This window comes from Mus caroli, chromosome 11, assembly GCF_900094665.2.
Source record: "Mus caroli chromosome 11, CAROLI_EIJ_v1.1, whole genome shotgun sequence".
Lineage (NCBI taxonomy): Eukaryota > Metazoa > Chordata > Mammalia > Rodentia > Muridae > Mus > Mus caroli.
The window spans coordinates 101,550,314-101,574,541 of NC_034580.1; the positions used below are offsets into that span (position 1 = coordinate 101,550,314).

Consider the following 24,228-nt stretch of genomic DNA (forward strand, 5'->3'; position numbering starts at 1 on the left):
TTAGGGTTCCAGAATTAGGATACAAACTGCAAGGTGATTCTCAGTGAATATGTTTTAGATGTTTTGATTTTTTTAAAATGTATTTAATCTTTTTTTTCTTCACTCTAGATTTTATTTTCCTTCCGGTCCACCCTCTGACTGTTCCCCATCACATACCTCCTCCCACACCCCTGTCTCCACGAGGATGTACCTACCTCCTCATCTCCCACCCCATCAGCCCTCTAAACTCCTTGGGGCTTTTAGTCTCTTGAGGTGCATCATCTCTGAATGAACACAGATCTGGCTGTCCTTTGCTGTATGTGTGTTAGGGGCCTCATATCAGTTGGTGTATGCTGTCTGTTTGGTGGTCCAGTGTTTGAGAGATCTTGGGGGTCCAGGTTAATTGAGACTGCTGGTCCTCCTACAGGGTTGCCCTTCTCAGCTTCTTTCAGCCTTTCCCTAATCCAACAATAGGGTCAGCTGCTTCTGTCCATTGGTTGGGTTCAAATATCTGCATCTGACTCTTTCAGCTGTTTGTTGGGTCTTTTGGAGGGCAGTCATGATAGGTCCCTTTTTATGAGTGCTCCATAGCCTCAGTAATAGTGTCAGGCCTTGGAGCCTCCCCTTGAACTGGATCCTACTTTGGGCCTGTTGCTGGACCTCCTTTTCCTCAGACTCCTCTCTATTTCCATCCCTGTAATTCTTTCAGACAGGAATAATTATGGGTCAGAGATGTGATTGAGGGATGGCAGCCCCATCACTCATTTGATGTCTTGTCTTCCTGCTAGAGGTGGGCTTTACAAGTTCCCTCTCCCCAATGTAGGGCATTTCATCTAAGGTCCCTCCCTTTGAGTCCTGAGAGTCTCTCACCTCCCAGGTCTCTGGTGCATTCTGGAGGGTCACCCCACCTCCTACCTCCTGAGGTTGCCTGTTTCCATTCTTTCTGCTGGTCCTCAGGGCTTCAGTCCTTTTCCCCCACCCAATACCAGATCAGGTTCCCCTCTTCCCCTCCCTGTCCTCTTTCCCACTCAGGTCCCTCCCTCCCTTCCCTCTTGTGGTTGCTTTCTTCTCCTCCCTGGTGGGATTGAGGTATCCTCACTTGGACTGTATCTTGGATATTCTGTACTTTTTTCTCTTTTTTTTCTAATTTCCACTAATTAGTGAGTACATATCATGCATGTTCTTTTGGGTTTGAGTTACCTCACTCAGGGTGATATTTTCTAGTTCCATCCATTTGCCTGCAAAATTCAGAGTGTCCTAGTTCTTAATAGCTGAGTAGTATTCCATTGTGTAAAATGAACCACATTTTCTGTATCCATTCTTTTGTTGTGGGGCATCTGGGTTATTTCAGTTTATGACTATCACAAACAAGGCTGCTTTGAACATAGTGGAACACGTGCCCCTGTGGCCTGGTGGGGTATCTTTTGGGTATATTACCAAGAGTGGTATTGCTGGGTCTTCAGGTAGATCTATTTCCAATTTTCTGAGGAACCTCCAGATTGATTTCCAGAGTGGTTGTATCAGTTTGCAATCCCACCAGCAATGGAGAAATGTTCCTCTTTCTCCACATCCTCGCCAACATCTGCTGTCACCTGAGGTTTTGATTTTAGCCATTCTGATTGGTGTGAGGTGGATTCTCAGAGTCATTTTGATTTGTATTTTTCTGATCACTAAGGAAACATTTCTTTAGATGCTACGTCTGATAAAGGGCTAATATACAAAATATATAAAGAACTCAAGAAACTAACCACCAAAAATCCAAACAACCCAATCAAAATATGGGGTATAGAACTAAACAGAGAATTCACAACAGAGATATTTGATTTTTAAATCCAGTACTCAGAAACAACTTTGAAACTTCTTTCAGAAGACAAAGACAGCACTGGCTCCAGTTTTTTGGCATGCCCAGGAACTGACCGTTAGAGATAGAAGGAAGTAAGACTAGTTTGTCTGCTCTCCTTCAGGATGGAACATTTTTAGCTGCTAAGATTTTTGTGTAAAGGTAACTTTGTATTTACTTTGAGGGATTGTTAGCAGAAATTATTCTTTTATGGTAAAGCATGCATTTAACATATACTTGTTCACTTAAATCTCTAATCTTTTAAAATAAACTGATGATGCACAGCACTGTCTGTTGAGAATGGTACTTGGTTTCATTTCCCCTGAACTCTCACTACCATACTAGATGTTCATTTTAGGCAAGAAGTATTTATTAACCTTTAAAAATGATCCCCTGTAGTGCCTGTTCAAGGATTATACTTAGTTTGATCTTAATAAGCACCAAATAAATAAAAGTCTAGAAAAGCTTTTTACATAGCTAATACTAGAAAAAAGACCCAAAGCAGTGGGCCATTTATTATGTCATATAGCTTAAAATCAAGAAGCATTGCAAGCCCTAAGAATATAATTTTTGATTTTTTTTTTGCCATAGTATGTGCTAAAATAAGTTTTTCAGTGCTTATATATGTTTTGGTCATTTTTTAATGTTATCTGATACTGCTTAGTGCTTATTATACTTATTCCTCTACAATAATAGTTTAACCTCATAGACATAGTAGATCTTTTTTTTTATGGCTGGGAGAAACCAAGGAAAGTAAGTGACATAGGGACATTAGTTGCAGTTCTGTAAAAACACCTCTTTCCATGTGGCCTTTCATTGAACTGGTGACAAAAGACGTATGTAGTCTAGCATTAAAATATTTTATTAGATGGTAAGGGAATGGAAGAATCTATAAATATAAGCTCTCAGAAATTATTTTTCATGTTTTTAGTGCATATATGTCATATAATGGGACATTGTAGATTGATAGGGAAATTCCCTGAGGAGACAGTCAACTTGATTGTCAAGTATTTGTTAAGGGAACTCTTTCATCCTCCATTCTGATATTTTATCTCCTTTGTGGTGTTTCATGAGAATTTTACTGACTTATTAATTATAATCTGTGCTGATTTCAATGATGAATAAATACTTCGGTTAATAAAAACATTTTCAAACTAGAGATGGTGAACAAGTGTGTATCACATTGAATTTTATTTGTTTTACCTTTTCAATCCTATATGTACCTCCTGTGGGAATTATGTAAAATTTTCTATGTATTCCCTCGTGTGTCCATGTTATATATGTCCACAAGTGCATAGATTAAAATATTGTAGTAGTAAGATCATGCTGTGCATATTACTCTGGCTGGTTCCTTTTCTCCCTTAGGGATAAACATTGGGGAGATTTAGAACAAATAGACATAGTGTTTCTTTTAAAACCATGCATTATATTCTCTAGTTTATAGTATCTCGGTGCAAAGATTTAAATGTTTCCCTGTTAATAGAGTCTCCCTCCAACTTACTCCTCCTTTTTAATTCCTTTTTTTTTTTTTTTGGAAAAAATACTTCTTTTAGTTTTTGAGAGTATAATCACATAATTCCCCACTTCCCATTTCTCCTTCCATCCTCTCTCATATTCTCCTCCTTGTTCTCTCTCAGATTCATAAAAATCAACCTTCTTTGCAAGGTTTTGATGTGGACAGTAATATACAGACAAAAATATAATTGATAAATTTAATAAAGGTACATTTATAGTGTTTAATGTGTGTTAGAGCTCATCCACATAACTGAATTAAGGAACTTTCCTGCCATCTTAGAGCTTGTATTTAGTGGGGAGTTGATGCTGAATGTGTGTGTGTGTTTATGGTGTATGCTTACATATGTGCATGTGAGGGTATACATACTTATTTGCATACGCTCTCAGAGGCCAGAGGAAGATGTTTAGTATACTGCCTTATCATTATTCCATATTGTTTCTTTAAGACAGGGTCTCATGGAACCTAGGGCTAGGCTGGCAGTCTTGTCTCCAGTCCCTCCAGTGTTGGGGTTACCACCCACCCAGGGGTTTTCACAGGGATAGTCGGAGCTGACTTAGGTCCTTGTACTGTGCTCTAACCCACTGAGTGATCTCTCTAGCCACTAAAAGGATGTTTTAAAAATAAAGCATGGGACATATGGATGAAGACTTTATATATGAATCTTATCACACAGTCTTCCCCTCCTGGAGTTAAGAAAGCTCATTCTTTGTACCTCTGTTTTAATCATTGGCTGAGAGCCTTCCACAGGACAGTGAGACATGAAACTTTCTGGGCAAGGTGATTCCATTGAGCAAAGGGCAATTTTCAGAAGTGAGGAGCAACTCTAAGTCATCGACAGCACCGTTATTTAAATCTTAAAGAGTTTTAGTTAATACACGAGTAGCCGCTGCTTAAAATACATGGTTAACAGTTCTGTTTGTTTGTCTTGGGGTTGAGGGGATATTTGAGACAGGGTCTCACTATGTAGCCCTGGTTGGCCTAGATTCCTTGAGTGCTTTAATGGGATTAAAGCCATGCTCAGTTCTCTGGATAGTGTTTTTTTTTTTTTTTTTGGGGGGGGGGTCTGTGATTGCTTTTATATCCTATCTACTACTGCATGCCTTCATCAGTCTATATCATTTTTTTATTTATTTTAAAGTAAAATGTGCCAGGCGGTGGTGGTGCATGCCTTTAATCCCAGCACTTGGGAGGCAGAGGCAGGTGGATTTCTCAGTTCGAGGCCAGCCTGGTCTACAAAGTGAGNTCCAGGACAGCCAGGGCTATACAGAGAAACCCTGTCTGGAAAAACCAAAAAAAAAAAAAAAAAAAGTAAAATGTACTCATTAGTGTGCTCTTGCTAAATATTTAAACATGAAATCATTAGAGCTCAAATTTGTACTTTTGAGTTAATATTTACATATAATATGTAAGTCTGCTATAAACATTGCTAAGTTGTGACGTGCATTCATTCACCTTTGCACCCCAGGTCCTATCAGATGAAGACTATTACCAATTGCAGAATTATTATAGTATTACTATTTCCAGACAAAACAAATTTTTTGCTTGTTGTCAGCACTTTCAGTTTGCCTGTGCTTTATTTGTTTGCTGGGAGTGACCCTGGGGCCTTATATGTACTGCGAAGCTCTGTACCACTCATCTGCTCCCAGCCTTTTACGTGTATCTTAAAGTTATCAATATTGATGCTATTTTCCAGTTCATATGTGGCAACATGTTAACCTGGTCTGTCACTCTTCTTGTATACCTGACTTTTAAGTATTATTTTCCTATTTGAAGAACTCCCTTTTTTTGCATTTCTGCTAGTCAAATATTGTTTGCTTTTCTTTCTAAAATTAATTTTTTTATTTTTCAGAGAAATTTAAATTCTAGATAGTTTTTTTAACATTTATTTTTAATTGGTTGAATATATGGACATGCTTGTGAATGGTTTTTGTGCGAAAGGTCAGAGGGCAACTTGAGGTAGTGGGTTCTGGTTTTTGCCATATCAGTTCCAGGAATGGGAGTTGGGTCATCAGTCTTGGTGACAAGTGCCTATAGAGGCTGAGCCATCTCCCTGCCTGAGAAGAGAGTTCTTGATTGATACCTACTTTTAGTTAGAATCTTCGTTAGTTTTAAAACAACCTTTTTACTCAATCTTCATTAAACAATTCAGAGTTCAGTCAGACTCTTGGAAGATGTTTTCCATTGTTCCCTGTTCTTCCTTCTGTTGAAAGGCATCTCTTAGTTTAGTGATTGTTGCTATTTTTAAACTTGCAGCATTTTGTTTAGCTGTTACAGAGATTTCTTTCTGTTGTAGATGTTGTTGGTACTTTGGCTGTGATTCCCTTGTTTTTATTTTTCTGTTTTTATTGTTTTGTTTTGTTTTGTTTTAACAGACAGAGATTCATGTATCTTATTAGTTAGAAAATTCTTCCTTCTTATCACCGCAAATATAACTTTGATGCTTTCTGAATTTTTAGTTGTGTGTATGCTACACCTTTTTGGTGGGTTGCATATGATGCTAATAATCTTTTCTATATTTTCCAACCTTTGTGTTATGGTTTGGAAATTTTCTGTTGACAAAAGTTTTTTATGTTTGTGCAGTTTTCTTCACAGGACACACAAAAACATACACTATAGAGAAATTTTGTAGAAAAGGAGAGCAAAGCTATAGGCACAGTAAATTAGATCACAAGGGAATATAGAGACAGGCTTTGTTTAGTTTTAGATATACAAAGAATCATATGACTGTTTAGTACCAAGAAGAGAAGCAAGGAACAAAAAGAAGATACCTTTTTTTGTTGTTTGTTTGCTTTGTTTTTTTTGAGACAGGGTTTCTCTCTGTAGTCCTGGAACTCACTCTGTAGACCAGGTTGGCTTTGAACTCAGAAATCTGCCTCTCAAGTGCTGGGATTAAAGGCGTGCGCCACCAAGCCTGGCAGAAGATACTTTTTTAATCGGTATTGTTGCAACAAGTACTAGGGGATGTGGTGAAAAATACAACCAGGGTTTTCTTTGACCCAGAGCAGCAGTACAGAGAAGAGAGGCTCTGGCTCATGAACATAAGTACTCTTCAGATGTGGAATAATTCTGGCTTGTTAATGGGAAGTCTGCAGTGTGTGTGTGTGTGTGTGTGTGTGTGTGTGTGTGTGTGTGTGTTGGGCAGGCAAGGAGGGTGGAAGGAGAAATGGAGGGGGAAGAGGAGACAGGAAAGTTATTCCAGAATTGGAGACTTGAATGAAATAAGGGAAATATTTATCACTACTAATTATTTCTGTGAATCTTCAGTGCTAATGCTACTAGAAAATGTAAGGAGTTTATTTGTGGTTGCCATGTGATACCAGGGGAATCAGGGTCTCTTATTAAGATTCTTAGTCTCATTAATTAAAAAAAGCTAGGATCTACTCAAATGGAAGCTTGAGGATAGTTTTATTAGAGTTTAAAAAAAAAAACCCCAGGGCAAGCAATCTGTAAATGTTGGCAGCTTCCTGATGGAGGAGAATAGAGAAGACAAGGGGAAAAAGCCATCTTGTTTGAGTCAAGGTAGTATGGAGGTTAGCCACATGGTGAGGAGGGTGTTAGCAGGAATTTTGTCTACACCACTTGAGCTCCAGCCATGTAAGTAGCCTCTGGCCACTTCCCCAACTGGACATGTGGTAACAGGGGGAGATTTAGGAGTGCCCAGTCACTGAGTTTGCCAAGGCATTTTAAGACTAACTGGTGTGTGTGTGTTTTCTGTTCCTGGATCTGAGATAGCTTCAGGGCAGGTGTGACCAGGTGGGAACACAAAGCAGTATAGACAAAACTACATGCAACATAGGGGACCTTTAAAGAGTGAAGCCCAGAATCCCAGGAAAAGTATACTTAGGTTTTGGGTGGCATTGGAAAGAGAGAGAGAAAAAAGAAAAAGCAAAAAGTATAGCTGTGCCACACAGTTAATTGTTGGTATACTTTTAAAATTAAACTTAGAAGTATGTTGAATGGAAAATGTCTTGTTAAACTTACTTTACCCGCCTTCTTTCTTTTGTAGTTTTATATTAAAAGAGCACAACCATGTTTCGGAATAGTCTCAAGATGCTTCTTACTGGTGGGAAATCAAGTCGGAAAAACAGGTCAAGTGGTAAGTGACTCCCCTCTGCTTACTGCGTGTGGCAGTTTAGAAGTACTTAAGGACCCAAACTGATGCTATCATACTTCAGTTTTTATTAAGCAGTTTATTAAATTTAGAGAAAAAGAATGTTTACTTTTTTATAGACTGCCATATTCTTTATTAGGAGGTAGGAACCCTTGAATACTTGTCAGCAGCTGTCTGTTAAAGGAAAACTGTGAGGGAGAAGTACTTACTTCTGTTTTATGGGAGAATGTTTCTAGACATCTGTTTATTAAAAACTCTAGAGCTATGTTTATTTTTAAAATTCACATAGGAATTTATTATAGTTATAGATACTCTTAGTGAAAGAAACCATTAAAAATAGGAACTGTCCCCTAGATTTATACAGCAAGATATAATTAAAGGCGCCACGGTACACCCATGTAATCTCGGTGTTCTGGCAGCTGAGGCAGCAGGATCTTGAGATTAAGGCTTGCTGGTCTCGACTACCAAGTGAGTTCTAGCCCAGCACTGGCTTCAGGCTAAGAGCCAGTCACAAAGAATTAAGTATCTTTATAAGTGCTAAAGTTGATGACAGTTTTGTTGTTGTTGTAGATGTATGTGTATTTATTTTTATTTTTAAAGAATGGGAGAATAAATCGGGTTTTCAGGTAAAAGAAAAAAACTTTTGGAAGGCAGTATTGAACAAAAATGTACTAGATTTGTTGTTGTTCATAAAGGATGATCAACTTTTGTGTTTTGAATGTTTTCAACCTGATTATCTTGAGCTTATTATAGGTTTACATTGGTAGTGTATTCATTATCACTATTTCAGATGTGGTGATTTACATTGTGACTTCTTGAACTTCAGATGTTTACATTTACTAATTTCCATGTACTTGTTGGTTTTCTGGTTATTGTTATTTTGAGTGACACTTCTATACCAACTAAAGGAAAACCTCTTTTACTTTACTGGCATCAGTGACTGTGGCCACAGGTTTGTTTGTTTGTTTGTTTTTTCCAGCTCTTTGATAGACACTGACTGGATACTTTTCTTCCAGTTAAATTAACATGACGAGGAGCAAGCACATGGCCCATGGGGTCTTGGTCCCACAAGCTGCCTTCCCCTTTGGTGGATTCCTAGGTTACCTTCAACTTCTTTCTTATTTGTCTACCTACTGGAGTTTCCTAGAACTTCTCAGGGTTATTTGCTAGAACAGCTTATAGATAAGACAATTATCTAGATGTTCTCATAATCATGAGTGTTACCTGACTACTTGTAGCATTTGAGTTATGAATAAACTGTTTTCTCTGATTTGCTCTTGACCCCACCTCTTTTTGAGAAGATTAAAATCTTAGGGCCTTGAATGTGCTAGCCAAGCACTTTACCACTGAGCTGTTTTTCCAGCTCAATTTTTAAAAGAACTATTAGAAATTTAGTTTGGCAGGAGCTGACCTGTTCTAACTTCTCTACACTTACGCTCTTTAAGTCTTATTCAGAAAGTTTTACTCACAAGTTAGTCTTTATAATACCTTATGTTTTCTCCATAATCATGACGTTGACCTTGTCTGGAATAGACTTGCCTTCTACATTTGAACTACTGAAAAACATCCTCCTCAACCATCAAAGTTGTGCTTACATTCACTCTGGCTTACAGTGATCGTTCTTTGGTCGTCTCTCCTAGGGTGTTTATTACCTGTCTTCCCAGTGTGAAGTTAAATGAAATACTTTCTATTGCTTATGAGCTTGCAGATATGCTTCCCTACTATAGTTTAATTGTCCAAGAATCAGAAATGCACACTTGTTTCCTGTTATTCCTGCAATAGTTCATACTGTCTCTATTTTATTTACTAATCTATAATGGAATTGCATTGGAAAAGAATGTAAAGAGATCATGTGGCCAGAATTATGTTTAGTGAAGCATGTGTTGGGTAACAGTTATCTTACATTCACAAATGTCCTGTGTGTCACAAAGAAGGACAACTTTGACATGTATTACCTCAGTTCAACTTTGCAGCAACTTCCACTCCATCTTATGGGTGAGAGATGAAAACTTTAGCTAACATAGAGCTAGCTGACCTGGGGGTATGTGTAGCTCAGTGAGAGTGCATGTGCTTAGCACACAGGTGAAATATAGTCTTTAAATAAGAAACCAATGTTGTGTTGATTAGAAGCTCATGGTGTTCTGTGTTTAAGATGGTATTAATTGCCTTTGATTTCATTTCCTACAACTCTTTGCCTCCCTTCACTCTGTTTCAGCCACATGCCTTCTGTCTTTTCTGCTTGCTGTTCCTTACGTTAGGCCCCTTCCTTCATTAAGGCCATAACTCATATGTCATCTTCTCATTGAGGTCTTTGCTGACCATTAGATCTAAGCCTGTTCCCTTAAACATTCCTCTGTAACATTGGCCCTTTCTCTTTTTGTCTCTGTAGCATCTATTACTTTTTATCTTAAATATGTCTTATTTTTCTACTCTGTCTTTACTTTAGAAACATACGTCTTATGACACTTTATTTTTTCTCTCTTTCTCTTCTCAACAGGGTCTCACTATGTAGTCTTTAGTGGCTTGGAACTTGCCAGGCTATAGTCTAGGCTAGCTTTGAAATCCCTCCAAGTGCTGGTATTAAAAGGCATGCTTGGCCAGTTTATTCTGTTTTCAACTGTTGTGTCCTGTTTGTCACATAACCAGCATTAGTAACATTTGTTTTATGAGTAAATATCATTTTAAAGAAAACAACTTTAAAAAAATTTTTTGTTTGTTTTTTGTTTTTGTTTTTTTTTCAAGACAGGGTTTTTCTGTGTAGTCCTGGCTGTCCTGGAACTCACTTTGTAGACCAGGCTGGCCTCGAACTCAGAAATCCGCCTGCTTCTGCCTCCCAAGTGCTGGGATTAAAGGCGTGGGCCACCACCACCACCACCGGACAACTTTTAAATTTTTTATTGATTCTTTTATTTATATTTCAAATGTTAATACCTTTCCCCCTTCCCAGTCTAAAACAAACAAACAAACAAACAAACAAACAAAAAAGCAACTAGCTTATCATCGTATATAAGCTGTGATTGGTCACAGTAGCACACAACTGTAATCACAGCTATTCAGAAGGCTGAGGCAGGGGAAACTTTTAGCCCAGTATTTAGAGGCTAGCCTGTTAGCTCATTAAGACCTGTCTAGAAAGAAAGAAAAGGAATCACAGCGATCTCACTGTTATTTAAGAGACGATCAAAAGGCTAAACAAGTGATCTCAGGACAGAAGAAGCAGAGGCTGTGTGGTGAGGTGTGTGGAGCAAGTGTGGTTTCTGTGTTGTGTGGGAAGTGAGAAGCATGAGAGGAAATCACATGTGCTGGGGTTTCTGGTTGGAGACTGGCTAGTTTCTTTAAGGTTTCGGGCCCATGTAATATGCACAGTGGCCATCTATTCAGCGGTTAGCTGTCCAGAAACATGTACTAAGTTTTCTTTCCAGTGTAATTACCTTTATTTCCTGGGCTCATTTTAAATTTATCCTTATTATAGCAAGATAATTACTTTTCCTTAGGACTCTAAAACGGATACTCTGTACACTATAATATTTTAGCCTAAAGATTTTTTTCCACTATCTGCTATTATGGTTTGTTACTTATAGAGTTTGTAGTTTCCATCTTGGCTGATGGAGAAGGAAGACAGAGAAGACTGTAGAGTTTACACTATCAACACAAGCCATTTTTGAGACCCGATTCAAAAACAGTTTAAAGGAAATGAATTTCCACTTTCTCTACAGCTCAGTTTTTATAAGACTCTTGAGATTAACACAGTCATTTCTTATTGCTGATTGAAGTTCTTCAATAATGCTTTCATAAATGATCAATACAAGCTTATTTTATTTATTTTTAAGGATTGAATGAATTATCTTTTAGCCAGTTTGGTCGCAAACTTGTACCAGTTCCTCTGCCTCAGTCTCTCAAGAGTTGCTGTTACATGAAGATGTGTATCACCACACTCAGCTTTTGTTTTTAATGTTCCAGGATCAAGTTTTATTAGAGTAATACATATTCCTGTTAAAATCCAACTTACTAAGTGTGACCTTAAGCAAGGTACTTTAAAACCAAAACTGTTTTGTCAGTTGCCAGTGGTGGTACTGTTTACTGTGTTATCATTACCGTGTCAGCTTGCCACCTAGTAGGTGTAGTTCAAAAAGGCAGTGAGTGACCGCTAGCAATTTCAGAGGACTGTTCTGTGTTGATCCTCAGCCAGAGGCAGGCAGCTGTCCCTGCTTCCCCTCACTAGGGTGGCACTGCATTTGACTTGACACTAAAGCAGAGAAAGCAGTCTGATGAAGAGGTCTGTGTGCTCCATTCCCCTGTCATTCTAAAACAAGAAGGCTTTGTCTCACCCTAGACATTTTTTTCTATTCTGGTTTGGCCCATATCTCAAAGTGGGACAGCAGGTTTTCCTAAAACTAGCAAGAGTTCTTCAATAAAAAGCAAATTTTTGAAAAAGATTAAGTTAAGGCATTTAAACTGGTCTAATTGGGCATTATTGCTACATATCAATTACTTTAAAAATGCAAGTAAAAGCCAAGTGTGATGCCATATGCCTTTAACCCTAGCACTCTGAGGCAGAGGCAGGTGACTTTCTGTGACTCTGAGGCCAGTTTGGTCTACACAGTGAATTCCAGGACAGCTAGAGCTACATAGTGGACCCTGTCTCCAAAACCAAATACAAACAAACATTCAAGTATATATCAGATATACTATTTATAATTCTATATTAATTAATTTTAGAGTATACAATGAATAAAAATACTGAAGAAATAGATTCTGGTTTCTCATTTAAGAAGGGATTTAAGTAATAAGTTACACATCTGATTTTGTTTCTAATGGTCAATTTTTTTGTTTGTTTGTTTGTTTTGTTTTGTTTTTCGAGACAGGGTTTCTCTTTATAGTCCTGGAACTCACTTTGTAGACCAGGCTAGCCTCGAACTCAGAAATCCGCCTGCCTCTGCCTCCCAAGTGCTGGGATTAAAGGCGTGTGCCACCACCGCCTGGCTCTAATGGTCTATTTTTATACCACATCTTAAATCAGTATTTTTTTATTAAGAAAAAATAGTAGCTTTAATACTATAAAGTTTTCATTTGAATATATCAAGTTTTTCAAAAAATATATAAATATTTTAAGTAAAAAAAGAAAAAGCCTCTTCAGTGTGAATTGGTCCTGAATTTGTCATTATCTTGCCTCCATCTCCTGAGTGCTGGGATTATAGATGTTATACCACTGTGCCTGGCTCATTTAAAAACAAAACAAAAAGAAACTTTGATTATAGGTTTGTGCTTCTACAAATTTGTGGTACTGTCCCATGGTCTCCTTATGCATAATCTAATACATACTCATGCATATTCATTCTCCCCCCCTTTCCTCTCCTTTTGTAAAGACAGAGTTCATACTTTCAGTCTTCCTGTCATCATCTCCCAAGTGCTGTGATTATAGGTGTGCAGTTCTATGACTGTTACTATTTTATTTATAGGAATTTTGGTTAAAAGTCTATATATGCATTCCATTTATGAACATGTAACAACAGAATGTTGATGATAACACCAAGAAGTGGGTGAGATGCAGAAAGGGATAGAATCTGTCTTTTTGTTTTGTTTTGTTTTTGGAAAGAGTATTTCATGGTGTGTACCTGTCTGGCAAGTTTTATGCATACCAAACATAGACTCCTTTTCTTCCAGGATTCCCAGAGTATATTTCTATAAATAGAAGAGTTTTTAGTTTCATGGTTTCTTATATTTTTGGTTGTGAGCTTAGCCTTTAATGGCTGAGCCATCTCTCCAGCCCAGCAAGTCATGGTTTCTTTAAAGAAAAACAGAAACAACAACAACAAAAATTCAGTCTTAAAAATAGGTCCTACAGTTACTCTCACCTTGCTTCTATAGTTTTCTTCTCTGTTGGATTTGACTTCCTAAATACAATAGGATAACATTTTCCCTCAGATTTAGAGCTCTTTGACCTGGAGTCATGTTTTTCTTTGGTCTATCTTGCCATAAAAAATTCTGTCTCTTTGTGCATGCATCCATGGAGGCCAGATCCTTTATCTCTTATTTGCCTTATACACTTGAGTCTCTGTTCTCATTGGACCTGAAGTTCACTGTTCTTGCTATCCAGCAAGCTCTGGGGATCTGGTCTCAGTGAATAAGATGGAAAGCACTCACTCTTATATCTGTGCATGCACTCTCTTCTCACATGTGCTCCCAAACACATGTCTGTCTGTCTGTCTGTCTGTCTGTCTGTCTGTCTGTCTCTCTCTCTCTCTCTCTCACACACACACACACACACACACACACACACACACACACACAGACGCAATGTGTGTGCAGAGAGAGAACATGCAGATTCTATATGTACATGGAGTCCCCATAGGAAAGTGCAGATATTAAGAAGTAGTTAAAGCTAGCACATATATACAAGGTTGGAAGAAGTGTAAATTGTGTGATAAGACTTAAGAGGCTTGGACTGGACAGCTAATCTAGGTAATCATGGAGAAGAAGGCAGGAAGATAGAGATTAGTTACAGAGTTATGCAGGCCTCCTTTATCTGCAGCTCCCTATCTCCAGGGATAAGAATGTTGCTTTTATCTTGGCAGATATAAGATACCTTTCGTACTGAAATTCTATCTCTTTTACAGAAGAAAAATGAAAGTCAGAGTGCCCTTCCTGTATCTGCTGTTTACAAAGTCCCTTTAACTCAAAATAATCTTTATGCCAAAGTAGCATTTTGGGCATGGTAATTCTGTTACTCAAACTTCTTATGAAAATGAAAGTTAATATAATCTGTAAGATATTTCATTAGTGAAATAATAGTGGTTAAATATTAATTAAATATAACATTTTTCTTATGAAAGTATTTTTAACTGTCTTTACATGAATATGTAGTGTTAAAATATCCTTTATGTCAAGATTTAAACTTGGAAAATACATCTGTTCCTCTTGTTATACAACTGATTCAGATTCAGCAAATATTATTTGTTTGTTTATTGTGGTCTTTGGCATTCATTTTAGGGGCTCCTATATGCTAGGCAACAATTGCCTTTTGAGCTGTATCCTTAACCCTTTTTCCTACTTAAAAAATGCATTCAATCTTTTGTTTTTTTACATTCCAGATTTTATCCCCCTCCTGGTCTACCCTCTGACTGTTCCACATCCCATACTTCCCCACCCCATCAGACCTTTCCACTCCCTGGGACCTCCATATTCTTGAGGGTTGGGTGCATCTTCTCTGACTGAACCCAGACCTGGCAGTCCTCTGCTGTATATGTGTTGGGGGCCTCATATCAGCAAGGAATACATTTTTTTGTGCCTCAGACTGGCTTTGAACTTCCTCTGTAGTCCTTGCTGACTTTGTAATTAATCCTTCTGCCTCAGCCTCCCAAGTAATTCTCACTATAGGCTTGACCTACTCAGATAGTATACATTAAATATTTACTAAGAATGATGTTAAATTCTTTAACTACATTTGTATGCAAGTATTATATTAGATAGTTGTATTAGTTTGAAATATGCATATAATTCAAAAATTTGAGATTTCCCTATTTGCTTATTATAGATTTTAATTGGAGGAACCTCTAGTTTTAATTAGGAAAGACTATAGTATACAACATTTATAGCTATTGTAAAATTGCTTAGGGAGAAGTCAATGCCAGAAAAAAATTTTTAATAGGAATAGATTCTTATAGATTCTTCTTTCCTGCCTTGTACCCTTAGTCCATTATAACATAATGCATCATAATGAATGTCTCTCATTTGATGCTAGTTTTCTGAGAAAGTCATGTTATTCTAGTCTTTTGCTGTTTCATATATATATATACACATATGCATACACACATATACATACACACATATTGAGTCACTTTGAATTAGATTAGCAACTGTTTTTTTTTTTTTTTTTTTTTTTTTTTGAGACAGGGTTTCTTTTGTATAGCCCTGGCTGTTCTGGAACTCACTCTGTAGACCAGGCTGGCCTTGAACTCAGAAATCCGTCTGCCTCTGCCTCTCTAGTGCTGGGGTTAAAGACGTGTGCCACCACCACCCTGCTTGATTAGCAACTCTTAATATATGTGATATAATAGATCAGGTATGGTAATCATATGAACATACATAGATGCAGAAAACCCTCTAAGCAAGTTCAACATGCCTTCAAGATAAAAGTCCAGAAAAAAGATGTCAATATAATAAAGGCTATGTGCACACACGCACACACACACACACACACACACCAGCCACCATTATACTGAATATATTTTCCTAGAGCCAAAATTAAGAATAGGATGTCTACCTTTTTATTCTTATTCAGTATATTTCTTGAATGCATTGCCAGAGCAATAAAGCAAGAAAAAGAAACAAAAGCAAATAGGAACTAGATGTGGTGGCTGACTCTGATATTCCCTACACTTAAGAGAGTGAGGCAGGAGGATTGCCATGAGTATAAGGCTACATAGTGAATTCCAGGATAGCCTGGATTTTACAGCAAGACTGTCAAACAAATAACCCCCTCAAAAAAGGATGCAAGTAAAAAATGAAGAACTAAAAATGTACCTATTTGCATGTGATATAATCCTTTACTTACAAGCTCTTGAAGAGACCACCCAAAACCTCTTAAATCTGATTCACACTTTCAACAAAATAACAAGTTGAAAAATAAACATAAAAACATTAACTCTTCTCCTTCTTCTTCTTTTTTTTTTTTTTTTGAGACAGGGTTTCTCTGTATAGCCCTGGCTGTCCTGGAACTCACTCTGTAGACCAGGCTGTCCTCGAACTCAGAAATCCGCCTGCCTCTGCCTCCCAAGTGTTGGGATTAAGGCGTGTGCCACCACCACGCCCAGCTCTAATGATGTACTTTATTTGCCATGCTGAAAAGTTGTGATTATTTTCCTAATACTTCAAAGGAGCCACTGCAGGATATTAAATTGTGACGTAAAAATATTTTAGTGTCCAGCTCAGTTCTCAGTCTTATTTATTCTTGTAGTAATTGGAATAGTCAGAATTGACAAAATAGTCCAACTTAAAACATCAGAGGTATAATAAGAGGTACATACATACCTCCAAGAACTTCCCTCAGCAGCCAGAGAGGCTCCTAATCTTTTAGGGATCTTCCCTGAGATAAACCTGGATCCTTGACTTCCCTACAGAAATGAGTTTCTGGATGATCCAGTTTGAAGTGAAATAGGGGTTTATTAGGAAGACAGTTTAGCATAGACTTAATGTGGGATTGATGGGCACTCAGGGAAAGACTAAGGAGCACTGCTGAGTATAAGCTTCTAGATGGGATTGTACTTGCATCCTAGAAGGAGCCATATTTACTGTCTTGGTGGCTCTTGACATATTAAAAGCAGTAGTTCACAGTCTGGGGTCAGAACTCCTTTGGGCTCAACTGTCCTTTCATAGGACACCTAAGATCTTTGGAAAACACAGATATTTACATTATGTTCACAACAGTAGCAAAATTACAGTTATGAAGTAGCAATGAAATAATTTTATGGTTGGGGGTCACCACAACACACAGAATGTATTAAAGATCGCAGCATTAGGAAGGTTGAGAACCATGGATCTAAAGGGTTTCAAAAGAACCTGTTTTCCCCCTTTTCCTTTCTTTTTTGATAAGTGAGATTGTTGGTGGCTCTAGAGGAGGTGTGGTGGGTGGGATTACAACCCGATAAGAAAAAAAACTCTGGGCTTTAGGGTTACCTAAGAGGAGTGAATGGAATTTCTTCTGAGAGTCCTAGAAAATAGCAAGTTTATAGCTGGGAAAGGAGAAAGGCCATATATACTTAGGCCTTAGCATGATTCATTGCTATTTTATCATCCTTTTTTGAAACTTTCTATGTATTAAAGAAATATTGTCTCTATGTTAACAACCTTTTCAGTAAATAATAATGGTGTTGGAATTCTTGATTCTCAGGTAAAGAAAGGCTTCAACCCAGACTCTGGGGTCAGGAGCTCCTTATCTTTCCATATACTCATAACCTCCTTGCCTTTCTGTCCTGTCTTCTTATGTAGAAGGTCATACACCTTCCAGTAGTAGGGAGATAGCAGGTAGGTTCATCCTGAAGCTCAGTAGGATCATCAAAGACTGAGACACTGCCCTTTCTACTTGGTGATTTTCAGGATATTGGTTGTTATTTTAGGTTATTCTCATGAAGCAGCCTTACCTTCAACTTTGACCTCCTGCACATAGCATTGTTCAAAAGTTAGTAGAACAACTTTTCCTAGGTGGCTCTTTTTAGGATTAAAGAAGACTACCCTGAAAGCCACTCGTGCCCCTCCCTCATTCACCTCATATCCTATTAGCCAAATTGTATCCTGTAATCTTTATTCAACCAGTTAATGGAATTGCAAAAGTTACCAAGATTCTTTTGCTAATCAAAGATTCCATTCCAAGGTTGAGAATTGTAGCTTTCCTGGGAGGAGCTACCTAAATAAACTAAAGCCAGGTTCCTGTTAGCACTAAAGAAGGCCATTGTGAAGTCTGCCACTTTGTTTGCTAGTCTTGTGGGTTTATTTATATATTTTAGCCTTTTTTTTTTTTTTAAACATACTAAACACACAAGGTCTAGTGAGGAAGTCTGGGCTTTAAAGTTAAAACATGTAAATATGTTTACGTAACTTCTATCTGGTTGACAAATGTCCATACAAACCATGGAAAATGTGACAATTAAAGATAAAAATAGGGGAGCTGGAGAGGTGGCTCAGTGGTTAAGAGCACTGGCTGCTCTTGCAGAGGATCCGTGTTCAAGTCTCATCAGTCATACTCAAGGGGATCCGATGCCCTCTTCTGGCCTCTGTGGGCATCCCCGTTCACTTGTATAGTAAGTGCATGCAGACATACATAACTGTAAAAATGGAAAGGATTAAAGTAGCATTTAAAATCAACCAAACAAGAACAACAAAACACTTATGTAACAAGTACAAACCCAAATTTGCACAGATAGAAAAAGATGGGAAGAATTTGTGTAACTTTAATTTGATACAAAGATTTCATAAATACAGAGGTGTTGAGTAAGTGAGCCTTTGAGTTTTTCATCCTTGAAGATCCTCATAGAAGGTGAGGTCCAGGCCTTAGATGAGTAGGGTTTAGTGTGATAGGCCTGGGAAACTAACCCTTGATCATTCCAGAAGATAGGTTTGCATGATTGTTCTTGTGGTGGTGGTGGTGGTGGGGCTTTTTGCTAGTCTGAAATAAGAGCAGATGGGAGATTTCCATTTACCTTTTCTTTGGAAAAACCTGTTTTTTAAGGTACTTTTTAAAAAAGAATTTCTAGGGGCTAAGTTTTTTCAAATTCAAATATTAGTAACAAAGTTTTCTGGTTTTTTTTTCTGTGGCTATTTTTACATCATCTTCCATCCTATAAACAAAACCCTTGGCTAGGTATGTTCACTGGAAGAGAAAGAAATAATATTGGTGTGGGGTTGGCACAACTGATAAATTCCAATATAACATCTGAATGTATTGTTTTGCTCCAAAAATTTACTGTATGCCTTATTCTGTTACCTGGTACTATTCATATATAGACGGTCCAGTCATTTTCTCGGGGTATTGTATTGTCATTCTTTGACTTCTCTTGAAAGTGGATGGCCAGGTGCTTAGTAAAGGAGATGTTTCTGTTAACTTCCAATAGAGCTATGCTCTAGAGTAAGAAGACACTAAAACATTTCTTCTCTCTCTCCCCTCTTTTTGTCATCTTCGTATTTCTGTATATATGACTGAAAAGGGTAGATAGGCAATGGAAATTAATGAGGCTGTGGATGGGAATGGAGCCCCTTACCTGTGTGTTTGATTGAGTTTCTTACCAACAAGAATTCCAGCACAATTAACAGCATTTGCTGTGAAGGTTGCTGATTTGAAAAGAAAATTCATTTATAAAGAGATCTCTTAAAGTAGCAACTAGTCAGGTTAATTAGGGTTGTGTTATCCCACTTGAGAGGCCTCATTCCTGTCCCCAGTTATTTCCCGGGAAGCTCAAACAAGACTGTTAACTCTGTTTACAGTGAAGAGACTTTAACTTCCCTGATATCTAGACTTTTACTTTGTCAATTGTAGTCTTGGTGAGTGTCCCTCAGGAAACACCTAGTGATCTCATGTCTTAGGAACCCTTTGAAGATAGTAACTTCAAACCTCACCAAAATCCTGTGTGACTGCTGTTAAAAATAAATGAGCTATGTCTCTTGGAGAAGCCCTTGTTCGTATGACTTGTCTTTCCTTCTGAGTGGTTTTCTCCTCCTTATACTCAAACTCTGTATTAAAAACACCGTTTTAAAAAACTAACTCTGCTTCATAGATAGATGAGTTTTTGAAACTCTATTCTATATAAAAGCCACAAGTCCTTGCTTGGTCTAAGGCAGGGTCTTTAGAAATCTAGGGGAATTCCTCAGGCAGCTCCACCTCCTGCCTCTGTTTCCCAAAACATGGATGTAATGAGCACCCACTATATGAAGTATTGAAGTACTGAGTATTCATTCAGACTGGAAAGAAATGTAGCAGTTTTTGGAGGAGATGGTGATTATTATTGTGTCCTCGGAGTAAGCTAGCCAGTTCCACAAGTGGGGGACAAAGTTTGAGGCATAGGTACTGCATAAATGCATGGAATCGTAAGAAAGTTTGACACATTTAGTGAAGGCCGCTTGATAATCTGGTTGGCTGACATTTCTTCTGTTTACTAATTCTTATGTTTTTTTTTTTAATTATTCAGTCCAAATAGTGGAACATAACTACCAACATCTAATAGTTTAGGAATCAAAAGGGAGATTTGGGCCAAATTCATAAGACCCATTGTAACATGACTGTTGATGAATTAATTCTGGTCTAACTTAGATCTGGTATAAATCCTTAGATCAAGCTAGTTATACTTTTGCTAGGAATTAAGTTTGTGATTATCCTCTTTTGGATAAGGTGCCAATTCTAATGAAAATCAGCTGTTGAAGAGAGGCTATAAATTAGTAGATAGAATGAAGGTTGGCAAAAGGCAGTTCTCAGAAAGGGATGTGGGTGGGGGTATAGTCTGAGCACAGGAGTGTCTGTCCTCATGGAGGTAGTGTCAGCCACTTTGTTCACATGTGGGTGTATTGCACTTGGATGCATTCACTGACCAGGAATCTATTACTTTGGATTTTGTATGAGAGTCTACTATGTAGACATGATTGATGAGATCACTGTCCACTGGTGGTTGAACTTGATCTTCATTTCTCTTGCCCTCCCCCAGGGCTCAAAGGGTTAATGCTGAAAGTTCCTACCAATTATATGGTTAATCCCTATCCTGAAGCTCCCATAAGGCTTTCAGCTACTGGCCATACTGTTAACACATAGAAAAACACTCATCATCCCTGTCTTAAAATTCAAGAGTCCTAGAAGCCTTGTATCTCTAAGCAAGGGACTAGGATGAAATATGACAAAACATTGTCCTGTCATCCTTCTTAAGAAAATATAAGACTTTTAGGAACTCTATTAGGAGCAGAGGACCACCCCACATACTTCTATCGTGTCACTTTGTCTTCATTATGTAGTTCTCAGAATTTATGTTCAAGGATAAATACTATGTCTCTGACTTTGGTGACTGGTGAATGGTGGTGATGTTCATTTGGGTTTAAAGGGAAAAGTAATGAATTCTTTTTTTGTAGATGTAAAGTTTGAGGTAATAATGAGATAACAAGGAAGTTTGGTGAATGTGTTAGAGGCCCAGGAACTCATAGGAAGAGATCTAGATTTGGAAGGTAGAGCTATTCAATGGTACTACAAGTTTGTAAACTGTATCATAAGGTGTGTGTATATATGTATATGCGTGCATGTTTGTGCTTGTATGCAACTATTAACATTTAGTTTCTATCAATGCTATAGGTTAGCATAGTATTTCATAGTATTTCTTTGTTGTTACACTTCTCCATCTATAACCCTGGAAACCAATGAATTATTCTTCATCCTAGTGTTTTTTATTTTTATTTTTAGAATGTCATATAAATAGAATATTATAGTATATCACCTTTTAGGCTTGTTTTTTTTTTTTCTTTGAGACTCATCCATGTTGTGTCAAGCAGAAGGCTTTTCTTGTTGCTAACTGGTATTTCCATTGTATGGGTTCATTACAAATTGTATTCATTCAGCTACTGGAAAACATTTGGTTTCTTTTTAGTATGAAGTGATTATGAAATGTAAATACTGATACACCTAGGTTTCATTTTTTAAGATTTATTATTTTTAACTATTTATAGATGTTTATGTGCAGATAAGTGCAAATATCCCCTGCAAGTCAAGAGGCATTGGATCCCTAGGAGCCGGAGTTGTAGAAAGTTGTGAGCTGCCTAGTGTAGGGACTGGGAACTGAACTTAGGTTCTGTGGAAGAGCAGCAGGTACGCTTAACCACAGATCCATCCCTCATAAGGATACATTTTCATATTTCTAGGTTATCAGCTCCTAAGAGTGAGATGGTTAATTTATATAGTGAATGTATGTATGTTTAACTTTAGAAGAAACTACCAAACTATTTTGTAATGTAGTTATAATGAACTCATTCCCATGGCTTCATATCTATGGGAGCATTTGGTGTTGCCAATTAAAAAATAAACTTTGGGCACATTATTATGTGGTATGTGGTGGCATCTCATTTTATTTTGTCGCTGTTGTCAGTGAGACAGGATATATTATGTAGTCAAGGCTGACCTCAAACTTAACAGCTGTCTGGGAGGCAGGGAAGTGGGGTGAAGAGTGAGGTTTGGAGATACAGAAATTGCAGAATTGCAGAATTAGCATATGGGAAACCAAGTTGGCACCAAGGAAGGCTAGAAACTCCTGGCAAAGATGGACTGGCTCACATCACTGGCACAGGTACAAAGGTCTAAAAGTAACATTTGGCTCATTATAATGCTAAAATGCATACCCCTACTAATGATTTAAGATTTAATAAGATATGCATGAAGTTGTATGTAGGATTGTGTTTAGCAGGTAGAGCTCACATTATACAACCAACATTATACAAGCCAGAAAACCTATGTGCTATATATGCATTATTATTATTATGAAATAACATAAAAGCCCAGATCATTTATAGGGCAGGCTCTTGAGCTGATGAACTCTCTGCTCTGCCTGGTTCCTCCCTTGGAAGTATATTTTTTAGTCTGCTGTGCTGTTCTGCTGTCATTTGGTATTGTTTGCTCAGCTCTTGGTTCAGACACAGGAACCTAGAATGTTGGTGGTGTTCACCCATTCTCAGTAGCAGCTGATGTCAACTGTGCTTCTGCCTCAAGTGTGGGATACCAGGAGTGCGTCACCATATATCATGTGTAGCATAGCATACTTAGCACACAGGGTTGCTGGCCTTGCCACTGCAGTTTATGGGTTTTTTTTCTACTTGTTAAGGAACATCCTTTCCTGTGCCTTTCATGTGTTCTTTATTGTGAAATCTTTTCATATCTCTTGGAAGTCTTTATTATATTGTTTTACTCTTTGAGCTTTGAGAGTTTATTTTGTTTACTAGATCCAGGTCCATTGTTGAACCTGTGTTTTGCCTATGCTCTTTTTGTTTGTTTGTTTGTTTGGTTTTCGAGACAGGGTTTCTCTGTATAGCCCTGGCTGTCCTGGAACTCACTTTGTAGACCAGGCTGGCCTCGAACTCAGAAATCCGCCTGCCTCTACTTCCCAAGTGCTGGGATTAAAGGCGTGAGCCACCACGCCCAGCTTTGCTGAGGCTCTTAACAGTGTTTGATGATTTATCATTTTTTAAAAATGGATTGTGTGTGCTTTTTGTAACACACCTAAAACCCTGGTCCTAAGGTGTGTAGCTTTGTGGTAGAGTGTATGCTTAACACATGTGAGCCCTTATGTTCAATCTTTAGCCCCCAAAAGCTAGACTACAAAACCTCAAACAACAAAAAGTTAAAAAAAAAGTTAATTAACCCAAGTTTTATCTTTTAAAGGGTTTGTTTATTTTAAGTTTAAGGTCTCACTCTGCAATTCTGGCTGGCCTGACACTCATCATATAGACCAGGCTAGCCTCGAACTCACAAGATCTGCATCCGCCAGTCTCTGCCTCCTGAGTGTTGGGATTAAGGCCTGTGTTACCACATCCAGCTATAAATTTTTATATTTAGGTCTCTGATCCATGATGGGCTGTTTTTAACACAAAGTGTAAAATTAAGATTGGCTTGTTTGTTTTTACATTGCTGAAAATATGTTTCTTCATCCTTTGAATTACTTTTGGACTGTTGTTAAAAATCCTTGGCCCTACTTATTCATCCCAATTCCAATCTTAGGTCTGTGTTTCTATCATATGGTGTCATCATTGCAGCTGTGTAAACCTTAGGAGAGTGTGATACTTCCAACTTTTTTTCCACCCAAAATTGTTTCGGCCACTTAAAATCCTTTGCTGTTCTATAAAATCTATGGAATGTTGGTTTCTCTCTCTAAATCCTTTTGGGATTTCCCATTTTCTAGTGTCTTTCTCAAGCTTTTTCTTCAGAGACTTGAAGATTTCATCATAAAGGTCTTTCACCTTGTTGGTTAGGTTTAATTCCAAGATTGTGCCTTTGATGCTGCTGTACATGGGAGTTTGTCCGTGATCTCTTTCAGTGTTTTTGTTGTTGGTGTAGAGAAAGGCTACTGATTTGTTGGAGTCAATTATGTATCCTCCCACTTTGCTGAAATGATTGATGGTTTCTAGATGTTTTCTGGGGAATTTTGAAAATCTTATGTAAAATGTCATATCATCTGCGAATAGGGATAATTTGATTTCTTTTTCTGTTTTTATTCCTTTAATTCAGTGCTTTCAGCACTGTAATGAAAAGGAGTAGGATGGTGGGCAGCTTCGTCT

At 37.8% G+C, this 24,228-nt stretch overlaps 1 protein-coding gene across 6 annotated transcripts in view; it reads left to right on the plus strand.

Annotated features, from left to right (window-relative positions):
• Positions 1-24,228, plus strand: part of Tanc2 (tetratricopeptide repeat, ankyrin repeat and coiled-coil containing 2) — a 316,075-nt gene that overhangs the window by 25,537 nt on the left and 266,310 nt on the right. For all 6 annotated transcript variants that reach the window (XM_029484218.1, XM_029484219.1, XM_029484220.1 and 3 more), the window contains exon 2: positions 7,342-7,431. In XM_029484218.1, coding sequence (XP_029340078.1) covers positions 7,365-7,431 — 67 coding nt within the window. In that variant the 5' untranslated portion in view covers positions 7,342-7,364. The remainder of the gene's footprint in view (positions 1-7,341; positions 7,432-24,228) is intronic.